Raw genomic sequence first — 13,276 nt, forward strand, 5'->3', positions numbered from 1 at the left:
CTTGTGGGCATTTAGTGTTATAAATTTCCCTCTACACACTGCTTTAAATGTGTCCCAGAGATTCTGGTATGTTGTGTCTTTGTTCTCATCGGTTTCAAAGAATGTCTTTACTTCTGCCTTCATTTCATTATTTACCCAGTAGTCATTCAAGAGCAGCTTGTTTAGTTTCCATGCAGTTGTGCAGTTTTGAGTGAGTCTCTTAATCCTGAGTTCTAATTTGATTGCACTGTGGTCTGAGAGACATTTTTTTGTGTGTGTGATTTCTGTTCTTTTACGTTTGCTGAGGAGTGCTTTACTTCCAACTATGTGGTCAGTTTTGGAGTAAGTGCGATGTGGTGCTGAGAAGAATGTATATTCTGTTGATTTGGGGTGGAGAGTTCTGTAGATGTCTATTAGGTCTGCTTGGTGCAGAGCCAAGTTCAATTCCTGGATATCTTTGTTAACCTTCTGTCTCATAGAGCTGTCTAATATTGACAGTGGGGTGTTAAAGTCTCCCATTATTGTTGTGTGGCAGTCTAAGTCTCTTTGTAGGTCTTTAAGGACTTGCTTTATGAATCTGGGTGCTCCTATATTGGATGCATGTATATTTAGGATATTTAACTCTTCTTGTTTAATTTCTCCCTTTACTATTATATAATGGCCTTCTTTGTCTCTTTTGATCTTTGTTGGTTTAAAGTCTGTTTCATGAGAGAGTAGGATTGCAACCCCTGCTTTTTTTGCTATCCATTTGCTTGGTAAATCTTCCTCCATCCCTTTATTTTGAGCCTATGTGTGTCTCTGCACATGAGATGGGTCTCCTGAATACAGCACACTGATGGGTGTTGACTATCCAATTTGCCAGTCTGTGTCTTTTAATTGGGGCACTTAGCCCATTTACATTTAAGGTTAATATTGTTATGTGTGAATTTGATCCTGTCATTATGATGTTATTTTGCCCGTTAGTTGATGCAGTTTCTTCCTAGTATTGATGGTCTTTACAATTTGGCATGTTTTTGCAGTGGCTGGTACCAGTTGTTCCTTTCCATGTTTAGTGCCTCCTTCAGGAGCTCTTGTAAGGCAGGCCTGGCAGTAACAAAATCTCTCAGCATTTGCTTGTCTAAAGGATTTTATTTCTCCTTCACTTATGAAGGTTAGTTTGGCTGGATATGAAATTCTTGGTTGAAAATTCTTTTCTTTAAGAATGTTGAATATTGGCCCCCACTCTCTTCTGACTTGTAGAGTTTCTGCCAAGAGATCCACTGTTAGTCTGATGGGCTTCCCTTTGTGGATAACCCGACCTTTCTCTCTGGCTACCCTTAACATTTTTTCTTTCATTTCAACCTTGATGAATCTGACAATTATGTGTCTTTGGGTTGCCCTTCTTGAGGAGTATCTTTGTGGTGTTCTCTGTATCTCCTGAATTTGAATGTTGGCCTGCCTTGCTAGGTTAGGAAAGTTCTCCTGGATGATATCCTGAAGAGTGTTTTCCAACTTGGTTCCATTCTCCCCATCACTTTCAGGTACACCAGTCAAATGTAGATTTGGTCTTTTCACATAGTCTCATATTTCTTGGAGGCTTTGTTTGTTTCTTTTTACTCTTTTTTCTCTAAACTTCTCTTCTTGCTTTCTTTCATTAATTTGATCTTCAATCACTGACACCCTTTCTTCCACTTGATTGAATCGACTATTGAAGCTTGTGCATGCGTCTCGTAGTTCTCATGCCATGGTTTTCAGCTCCATCAGATCATTTAAGGTCTTCTCTACACTGTTTATTCTAGTTAGCCATTCATCTAATCTTTTTTCAAGGTTTTTGGCTTCCTTGCAATGGGCTCAAACATCCTCCTTTAGCTCGGAGAAGTTTGTTATTACCAACCTTCTGAAGCCTACTTCTGTCAGCTCGTCAAATTCCTTCTCCATCCAGCTTTTTTCTGTCACTGGCAAGGAGCTGCAATCCTTTGGAGGAGAAGAGGCACTCTGGTTTTTAGAATTTTCAGCTTTTCTGCTCTGGTTTCTCCCCATCTTTGTGGTTTTATCTACCTTTGGTCTTTGATGGTGATGACGTATAGATGGGATTTTGGTGTGGATGTTCTTTTTGTTGATGTTATTCCTTTCTGTTTGTTAGTTTTCCTTCTAATAGTCAGATCCCTCAGCTGCAAGTCTGTTGGAGTTTGCTGGAGGTCTACTCCAGACCCTGTTTGCCTGGGTATCACCAGTGGAGGCTACAGAACAGCAAGTATTGCAGAACATCAAAAATTGCTGCCTGATCCTTCCTCTGGAAGCTTCGTCCCAGATGGGCACTGGCCTGTATGAGGTATCAGTCAGCCCCTACTGGGAAGTGTCTCCCAGTTAGACTACATGGGGGTCAGGGAACCACTTGAGGAGGCAGTCTGTCTGTTCTCAGAGCTCAAACACCATGCTGGGAGAGCCACTGCTCTCTTCAGAGCTGTCAGACAGGGATGTTTACGTCTGCAGAAGTTTCTGCTGCCTTTTGTTCAGCTATGTCCTGCCCACAGAGGTAGAGTTTACAGAGGCATCAGGCCTTATTGAGCTGTGGTGGGCTCCACCCAGTTCGAGCTACCCGGGCTGCTTTGTTTACCTACTCAAGCCTCAGCAATGGTGGATGCCCCTCCCCCTGCCAGGCTGCTGCCTTGCAGGTCGATCTCAGATTGCTGTACTAGCAGTGAGCAAGGCTCTGTGGGCGTGGGACCCACGGAGCCAGCCGTGGGATATAATCTCCTGGTGTGCCATTTGCTAAGACCATTGGAAAAGCACAGCATTTGGGCAGGAGTTTTCCGTTTTTCCAGGTACAGTTTGTCATGGCTTTCTTTAGCTAGGAAAGGGAAATCCCCCAACCCCTTGTGCTTCCCAGGTGAGGCGATGCCCTGCCCTGCTTCGGCTCACCCTCTGTGGGCTGCACCCACTCTCCAACCAGTCCCAGTGAGATGAACCAGGTACCTCAGTTGGAAATGCAGAAATCACCTGTCTTCTGCATCGATCACACTGGGAGCTTGCAGACTGGAGCTGTTCCTATTCAGCCATCTTGGAACAGACCCCAAATGTATAATTTCACAACATAGCTAATATACAATTATTAGTAGTATGTTTTGCATTCTATTTTACACAGTCTGTGGAATACAGTGTATATTTCACACAACACATCTTATTTAGGACTACCAACATTTTAATTGCTCAGTAGTCACATGTGACTAATGGCTGTCATATTGTACAGGACACGTCTAAAGTTACAACTTTCAGGACTTTTGGTCACCTGTCTAACTGTCTGTAAAAATATGGAACACATGAAACATCTGTATTGCCTGTCAACACATGAAACACCTGTATTTCTCACCTCCCCCGCAAAACAAGTTAAAATATTATTTTTTTTCCAAATTAGGCATTTCTTTCTTTTAGATATCTGTCCTCTTCAAGAGCAGTGTGACCAATAGTATCTTACTGTCCCCTAACCAGGAATAATAAGAATATAAATAAAGATGTTATTTATTGAGTTTTTGCTCTGTGCTTTTGGCTAATTGCTTTCATATGTGTTTCATTTCAAGTTGGTTTTATATACACACGTTATTATATCTTATTTCAAGATGATTTTACTTCAAGCTCTCTCTCTAAGGAGACCACACTCCAAAAAAATAGAATTTATTAAAAGAAATTCAGGAAGAGTTTGTTGCTCTCAAGTAAAAACTAAGAAAATATTGCTGTTTAATTTTAGTTCTACTTGTCTTTACAATTAAGGAAGTGTGGATGCTACCATAATTCAACTACACAGTATTTATAGGCATTGCTGTAAGCTATTTGATTATGATGCGTGACTAGAAACACATAATTTTGTGTGCAAAGGTTTGTTTATGTCAAGCTGGTATTTAGAGGTCAGGGCCCGTTTCTGAATCATTTCCATAAGAATATAAACTTTAATTTAAAAATTAATACCAATTTATATAGGTCAATCTTAGTATTAAAAAAATTCCAGAGAGTGATGATTTTTCATAGTAATAACTTTTGGGTTTTTTTGTTTTCTTTTGTTTTTGAGACAGTTTTGTTCTGTCACCCAGGCTGGAGTGCAGTGGTGCGATCTTGGCTCACTGCAACCTCCTCCTCCCCGGTTCAAGTAATTCTCCTGCCTCAGCCTCCCAAGTAGCTGGGATTACAGATGTATGCCACTATGCCTGGCTAATTTTTGTATTTTTAATAGAAACAAGGTTTCACCATGTTGGCCAGGCTGGTCTCAAACTCCCGACCTCAAGCAGTCCACCCATCTCAGTCTCCCAAAGTTCTGGGATTACAGGCATGAGCCACCATGCTCGGCCTCACTAATAACTTTTATAACAAAGTGTTTAACATTTTATATATTAAATATTTTCAAGAAATTTCATGCTTGGGATATTGTGATATTATATAAAATAAAATAAATGTTATTTTAATAGGGTAATAAATAGAGCATTAAAATGACTTAGAAAGAAAATAAGAACAGTTACCCTAGGGCAATACGTATTCTGAAAGTTGTTGCGTTTATTTCATTTTCCACTTTTTAAAAATTATCTCAGAAAAGCTGTTGAAAAATTACCATTTTAATGGAGATTTTGAAAATATTTCCTTAAACTCTTTCCTTGAGCTTTTCCTTAAAATGTTCTGAATATGTATCAGGTTTAATTCTAATACTGACATCTAGAATTAATTTTCGCTTTATATTTGTATGTTTTAAGCTAGAGTAACTTTAATATCTATAGCTTACCTTTTGTTTTAGAAAACTAAACCCTGATTAATAGGGCATCTTGTACTTTTGTGTTGTAGGTACAATTACATTTTCTACTATAAGAAGGAAATGTGATGATTATGAGGATGACACAGATCAAGATCAAGCACTCTCCTGTCTTGATTCAATAACAGAACAATCTAGCATTTTTGATGATGCAGATGCGTGTAAGTTTATTATGACAGAGTTTCACTATTAGTTTGCATAAACCCAAATCATCATTCACTTTTGAATGAAATAGTTTATACGCATAATACATATCCAAATTTGTATTGCATATGTCTGTAAGAATTTTAATTCAGTATTAACTATATGTAGCATACATTCTGGAGTTCCACTGCTATTAATGTCAATAGTATCAAAATACTTCAGCTAGAAGAGTGCCCACTCTTTCATAATTGTAAAGCTTTACATATTTTTCTGTCACTATACAAAAGCATACAGCAAATTTCTGATAAAATATTAATGAGTGTATTGTTTTAAAAATGTAATATGCGTTGCTTACTTCAATGTAAGAGATACTAGCAATCTTCCTCATATGCCAAAGAAACTAAACACCATTTTTCCCCCTATATTATAAAACTTTATTTGAATGCTGTTCGATATCATGTCTTTTTAGTACAAGTTCCAAGGAAAATAAGGTGATGAGGAGTTGGAATACTCAGGGCACGTTTCCTGGAAATGGGTGAATGAGGTTTTCTTTTATGGGTGAATAGCAGGGATGTAAGGCCTTAGTAAAGAAAAGTGACTCAACAGGGGCAAACTTGTGGAGGCATTTTAAATGTTATACAAAAGAAGAAATCTTTATTGAATGAATTTGTATTAGATAGCATTCTTCACAGAAACAGAAATGATGGAGTGTGTGTGTCTCTATTTGTGTGTCTGTGTGTACTGAGAGAGAGAGAAAGATTTGCAATTGACACCATTGTGGTAGCTGGTAAATCTGAAATCTGCAAGGCAAGCCAGCAGGCTAAAAAGTCAATGTCAATGTTGCAACCTTGAGTCCAAATTCCCCAGGATAGGACAGGCAGGCTGGAAACTCAGACAGTATTTCTATGTTACAGTCTTGAGAAAAAATTCTTTCTTTTTGGGGGAACATCAATGGTTGCACTTAAGGCCTTCAACTCATTGGAGGAGGCCTACTCAATGGAGGATAATTTGCTTTACTCAGATTATACTAACATAAATATTAATTGCAGTTCTAAAATAGCTTCACCGGAACATCTAGACTAGTGTTTGTTCATACAACTGGGCAGTATAGCCCAGCAAAGTTGACACATGAAATTAAGCATCACTGAATCCATGGACTAAAGAGTGGTATTTAGAAATATTCAGAATGATTTGGAAGAGAAGTTGGGCCAGTTAGACTACTGCAATGGCAAACTGAGTTTAAAGTGAAGACAACCAGATCTTTTATGATGATGGTGGTGGTGGAAATATAGAAATATCACTAAAGATGAGAAATATTTCAGAGACTAGCATTGGATGACTGTCCTTATAGAAGATAACGAAAAAGGGTATTGATTCCAAAAAATAATAATAGAGTTTGTTTGTATTTTTGTCAATAGAAAAAAATAAGACAGAAATTCAGAAAGAAAGAAAAAAGTTTGGGAGACTGTAACACTTAGCAAAGTTTTGTACTTCCTGATGTTGATCTGACATCAAGACATTTACATAGCAATATCCAGTTGCCAATTGAATCTTTATAGCTGAGACTAGAAGAAAAACAATATTAACATGGGTTGAAAAGGTTTAGGGTCTCTTTGAGTGAAATCATGCAGGTGAGACAAAGGAATAGATAATTGCTGTAGATGTGTTATGCTAAAAGTTAAATCCTCAGTAATATCTAGGACAGAAGAACCATGAAGGAAAACCTTCATGAGGGTTAAAGTGTTCAGAAGAGTTTGAAGGAAAATCAAAATATTATGATTTTATGTTAATAGGCTAAAAAAGACTGATCTCTGATAAACATACTAACCTACATATTAACAAGTTGAAAGATAGATTAAAAGCTAGGAAAAGTGTACCTGACAACATTTAAGGTATCCCTAGTTCTTCAGACAGGCCTTTTCATATCCTTACTCTCAGACAGAATTAACTTTTCCCCTATAATAACATGGATCCTTTTTTAAAGACTGCTCCACAGTATATTTATTTTCAATTGAGAAATCTTCTAGCTTTCTTCTCATCAAATAAATGAAAGCAACACCTAAATCAGAATGTTTTAACCTTCCAAATAAGAAAATATGAACGATAATGGTAACACTCACTTTTAATGAGAATCAGATCAAAAGAGGCAATCTCATGCATTACAACAGAAATTTAAATTGATAAAAACTTTTTGAAGAGAACATTTATAGTATGTTTAAACTTTTAATAATTTTTTATCTTCTTCAATCCAATGATTCAGTCTAAGGAATTTGTTAGAATATTCGAAGATATACAAAAAATACAATATTTAAGAATGTTTCTTATGTGATATATTGAATAATTGAAACTAAAGTTTTAATAGTGAATATTTTCTGAATAATATAAATGTGTATATTTTTATGTACATATGAATGTATCAATTATGTATATTGTATACACCCCACTATATTTATGTGTGTATGTCTATATAGCTGTATCTTTCTTGATATTTTAAACCTTGAATTTTATACAAATATATTAAGTAGCTGTCATTTTGTCATGAAATTATGAAGAACTTCTATCTTGATGCTATTCAGGAGTTTCTAAAATCACTATAGTGAATGCTATTGATTTTATAATTAGAAAACTATTTTAAGTTGTTTAAGATTCAGAGTTAAAAAACAATCATTATTTTATTGGTGTTTTCATCAATAAATCATTCACCAATCCCACTCTAATCAATAAATCATACTCAATGTACATGTTTAGCACTGTAGGAACTAAATCAGCTACATCACAACACTGCCACGTGTGATAGTCACAGTAATTATAAATAATAGTTGTTATTGCCCCTGCGATGGTTAATTTCATGTGTCAACTTAGCCAGGCCACAGGGCCCAGATATTTGGTCAGCTTTATTTTTAATGTTTCTGAGAATGTGTTTTATGGATGAGATTAACATTTGAATCCATGGACTTTGAATAAAGCAGATTATCCTCCATAATGTGGTTGAGCTTCATCCAATCAGTTGAAAACCTTAGTGAAATAAAATCTGACCTACCCCAGTATACTTCAGATTTTGGGTTTACCAAGTCTCCACAGTTGTATAAGCCAATTTCTTAAAATCTCTCTTTTTTGCTGTCTTCTTTACACATCCTGCTAGTTCCATCTCTCTGGAGAACCATGACAAATATAGTCCCTGTTCCACAAGTGGGCAGACTCTTGAGATTCTTTGCCAAAAATCACAAGCTAATGGTGGTCACATTGGGATTTGAACCCTGGTCTTATAACTCTGAGTCATTCCACTGATCTTTGCACTGACACAGAGTCATGAAGCAATCTCCTCAGTCATAGCTAATGTTTATTTCTAGAATTATTTTCTCTGTGAGTTCAGTGTGGGTGAAAACATTGGAAAGGCCCAGATAAATATGCATAAGGTACCTAGAAGGGAAAACACTTTTTTTCATTTTAAGAACTTTGATTTATTTTTGAGAAGTCACATTTAAATGTCATAGAAGCACTCAAAGTGCTTTTATAAAATTGAAGGAGCAAATGTGAGCAGAGGCTTCCTTAATAATCTCCCATCAGTATAAATTTGGTAACCTTATTTTCTGCACATTTCTGCTTTTAAGGAAATAAACTGATTTCTGAAAAATAAACAAGTACAGGAGTCAGTTCAAAATGTGGAAATAAATTTGCCCTCAAGAACTCCTCATAGTTATTTGGAATAAGAACTCAACTGGGTCTTATTAATTATAACTATTTTTTTCTCTTTCTCCCTCTTACTAACTGTTTACTTTAAATATCTGGATTGTTCTCAGGTCCACCAATCTTATAAGTATTTTAGATACCTAAGGTGTTGAAACAGGATGCAAAATAGTACAATACAGGATGGTACAGAACAGTGCAGTGCAGTAAAATACAATGTCATGCAATACAATCCAATACAAAGCTACAAATGCCATACAGTGCAATACAATACTACACAATACGATGCTATTCAGTGTCATACAGTGCCATACAATACAGTACAATGCAATGTAAAACATATACTCATGAAAAACATTTTCAGTAGAGAGAAACACTGAGAATTCCACTAGTTTGGGCTTCTTATTTCATAGATGAGGAAACTGAGGCCCAAAGAGGTTAGCAATTTACCTAAATAAATTAATCTAGCATAACAGTTCTTGAAATCTTTTAAACATGATAATACTGATGTGAATATGTATACAATTTACTGAAATTGGAGGACAATCTTAAACCATGACCTAGTTCAACACAGGAAAACAAAAGAATATCAAAGTGGGAAGCTGAACAGAGAGGAAAAGCAAAACGAAACAAAACTGATTTTGATGGACGTGAAAAACCTTTTTATGAAGGGCCTGGTAGATGAGGATTCCAATTTTAGCCTGAGGGAGTATGGTTTTGGTTATCATCAGGGGCAGAATTGCCTGCTTTTTAAAAATATTAGGGAAGCAAAATATAAAAATAATTGTGTCACGACTTAGTCTATGCCCCTTTAAGACTTTCCTTGGGCTAAATTCTTAGGATCCTTTTTCAAATTTTCAGGAAACATGCAGTCTCAGTTTCCTGACTTTCTCCTTATACTAGATTCTTATGGTCCTGGAAATGCAGCATTGTGAATTGTAATGACTTATTTAGATATATCTATGTACAAATACATGAATAGTTTGTCAATGAGAAAAAAGATTGGTTATTTCTTTTTGAAACATTAATCCTTAACTTAAAAGTAAAACATTCCAAAATTAATTTTATGGAAGAACTCAATGAGTTACTGGCATAGGTATAGGGCCAGGAGCTTGTACAGGACATTCTCTTGGCCATGCAAGGATGGAGCTTCTCTTATTCCTCACTAACTGTGATAAAAACAGCTTCCCACCCTTTCTTCAGCTGTCTTGACAAAAAGTCCATTAAAAAAAAAAGATTGAAAATGATGTCTGTTCATGATTCTCAAATGTGTATGTTAAGTATGGTATTCTGAAGTCTATATTTAAAAAGTGGTGTTTTGGTTTGTTTTTCAGATGATAATTTTCACAATTTAAGATTCTGGTATAATCTTGAGATCCATAGCACTCCTGGACCACCCACAGACATTATGGAACTGACATGTATTGCTCTGGTAAGTGCCCATTACATGTTCATAGACTCCGTCATTTTGTGAGCAGTTAGACCTTTTGTTGTATAGTAAATTACTTACTATCCCTAAAAACGTCTGTATCAGATGATTGTATTAAGATAAATTAGTCAATCATAGCAATTTTATTTTTAAATCTAGTACTATGGACTTAAAATGCTTTTGGAAAACATATTTTAGTTATATGTTATCTTATCGTGACTGCATTGATTAGCATTCTATCTGTTTCAAGAGTTACTAAAGCAAACTTGCCCTTAGCCTACGTGTTTGTTCACACATAGATGATAAAAACAGGATTGTGCTACTAGACTCTTTCAGCCTTGCTTCTTCCTGGTTTCTACAGCAGACCTTTCACTTGGAAACATATTTGGAGCAACTGGCATACATTTGGGGTTTCCATTAATACTCGGAATAGATTTGTCTGATGTGAATTACTAAAATGTTACTAAATTTGTGTCCAAAATTGTTTAATAAAATTAAATATTGAGTCTTATTTTAAATGAAACATGAGGACAATATTGCTATTAATAATGTTTTATAAATTTAGTTTCCTTATTGTTAGTGCTCAAGTATTTAAATTGATAATAATAAATGTTATTTTTATTTTTAAATATGTGGATAGATTTCTTTATAGAATTGATTGCTTAGAATCTTGAACTTTGGCTCCAATAAATAGAAAGTAAAAAAAGAAAAGATTTAAAATATTATAAGTTTACAAATTGATTATTTGCCCACCTGATTTCTGGGTAAATCTCCATTTAGGCATAGAAGATGAATGATTAAAATTTTGAAATGTGCTCAAGTATAGATCGCAAAAGCATTATCTTCTAAGTGGAAAATTATTTAATATGACGGTAGGATCATTTCACTCAATGAAAATGTCTTATTTCTGTCAATTTGTTACCACTGCAGTGTAAAATCTTCCTTAAAGGTTATTTTAAAATATACATTAAAATGTATCCCTTTATCAACATGTAGAGAAAAAAATTTAAATAGGCTTTGAAAAAACTAAGTGCATATGTAGCACCTCAGAAAAGGAGAAATTGACTTTCTTATTAACTATATGCTTAAAATATGAATAAAGATGACAAAATATGCAAAACAAACATAAATAAATACAATTTTAAAAGAAATTATAGATGGCCAATTGTTGCATCTTCTCATTAAATGGTGTATAAAGTGCCTTTTTTTTTCTGCAAGAGCTATTAGTCCTTCAAGAAAATACTGATAGAAATTGAGATTTTTATAGCTCTCAACCTTAAAAGGTGAAGACTGTCACACAGGCTGAGAAATACACACCATCAGGGTACTTTATGTGCATATGTAAGAAGACTGAGCAAAAAGCAAAAACAAACAAAAAACCAAAACCAAAAAACCACTACTTATCTCTTTGAGAAATTTCAAATATGTTTTCATTTATGAAATTAAATTTGCATATACCCTTTCAGGAATATATTATTTAAATAAATAATGTACTTTTGAATAATGGCACTTGTTCATTTTTCATCAAGGACTTGCCCCTCCCCATGTATATTATAATGTAATCCTAATTCAGTTTGTACTGATTTCCTATAAGTTTTCAATTTAAACCTCGTTTTGTTTTGGCACCACAGTGGGATATGTGTAACTCGTCTTATGCACATATATATTTCTAATTGCTATCATTATTGCTTTTATTATTTGTTATGAACAATTAGCATAGTTATTTCATAAATATACTTAAATAATATTATTTCATGTTCCACTTAGATTAAACACAATTATTGAGTCCCCTTTTCATTGAATAGTTTTACATTATAATACAGGAGCGAAACCTCTTAACACATAACAGCTGCTAGATAGTTCCCTTTGTTACTATAGACAGGTTTACTGTATTAATTAAATGTTCACATTTAACTGAGATTTGTTGAGAACGGACATCTTTTTCAACTAAGTTTACCAACTTAGCCTATCGTGGCTAGTGATGTTGCCAAATTAATAAGTTTTCTCACGTTTCTAGTCATAATTGTTGAAGGTAAAAATGTATTCCCTCTTTAACTTTCAGACATGAAGATTTATTTACTAGAAATAGTATGATTTCTTTTAAATAATGCCATCAAATGAAACCTTTGTCCATTCTTTGAAGAAGATGCTTTCTGACTACTTTCAGAAGTATACTGAAATTGTGGTCCTCACTTGTATATTATTTCCTAATATTATTGACTGCATATTCTGTTCAGGTGAATCATTTGAGAAATACTTTATTTAAACTTTATACTTCCAGACGTGGCAATGGTTCACTCAAGATACTAAGCCATCTCTTATTTTTTTATCTGCATCTCAATTTTTATTATATTCAACTCAATTTCCACATTTTTTCTAGAAATGAGTGATTGATCAGAATCTCTCTAAAATAGGGTTCATGTAAGAAATACAATCTTGAAACACATATATTTGGTTACTTCTTACTGCAGGTTCCAAAACCAGATTACATTTTCAGTAAATAATACTTGTTTGTTAGTAGTCCTTTCTCTGTTGGTATAAAGTATTTAGGATTTCCTTTGGAAATTTTAACATATAATAGCTGCTGTTCCATTTTGTTTGATCTCAAAAATCTCTTGTATTTTATATAGTTTGGCTATGGGAGAATGATGACAATAACCCACTGTCTTTCCACTGACACTCAATCACTCTAATATATAGCACTGAGCTGTAAACATTTTGTGGAAACAAAACTTAAGTGTTTGAGCAACTCTTTATATAATTTACGTTTTAAACAGCCATAGCCTTCAAAATACTTACTTCATTGTCAGTGAAAGTTGCATGATCATTTACTTCCTTCTGAGCTTTTAATTCTATAAACAACCTTCAACTAAATTAACTATATTGTTAATAAAGAGATCCAGAAATATCTCCACAAACTAGCAAAAGAGAAGCATAGTTAAAAACACTGTTAATCCTCTTGGTGTCAAACATAAAAGCATCCATACAAAACAACACAAGTGAGACCAGGTGTGGTGGCTTATGACTATAATCCAAGCACTATGGGAGGCCAAGGTGGGAGGCTTGCTTGAGCTCAGGAATTTGAAACCAGCCTGAGCAACATAGTGAGACCTTGTCTCTAGTAAAAAAACAAAATAAAAATTTAAAAAACACATGTGAGTTGCCAACCATTTTTAAAAAGTTTTTAGTTTTAGCCTCCATAATGTATTTAATGTTTTTAATGTATTTTCTTCTTTCATCCTTTTTTTTTTTTTTTTTTTTTTTTT

The 13,276-nt window shown here is 34.6% G+C and overlaps 1 protein-coding gene across 1 annotated transcript in view; it reads left to right on the plus strand.

Moving 5' to 3' along the window:
* The window catches only part of CFAP47 (cilia and flagella associated protein 47), a 428,524-nt gene that overhangs the window by 303,317 nt on the left and 111,931 nt on the right, over nt 1–13,276 (plus strand). Inside the window, exons 50-51 of the mRNA XM_011996297.1 lie at nt 4,783–4,911; nt 9,916–10,013. Of these exons, the coding sequence (XP_011851687.1) occupies nt 4,783–4,911; nt 9,916–10,013 (227 nt within the window). The remainder of the gene's footprint in view (nt 1–4,782; nt 4,912–9,915; nt 10,014–13,276) is intronic.

The sequence above is a fragment of the Mandrillus leucophaeus genome, unplaced genomic scaffold, assembly GCF_000951045.1.
Source record: "Mandrillus leucophaeus isolate KB7577 unplaced genomic scaffold, Mleu.le_1.0 Scaffold509, whole genome shotgun sequence".
Classification (NCBI taxonomy): Eukaryota; Metazoa; Chordata; class Mammalia; order Primates; family Cercopithecidae; genus Mandrillus; species Mandrillus leucophaeus.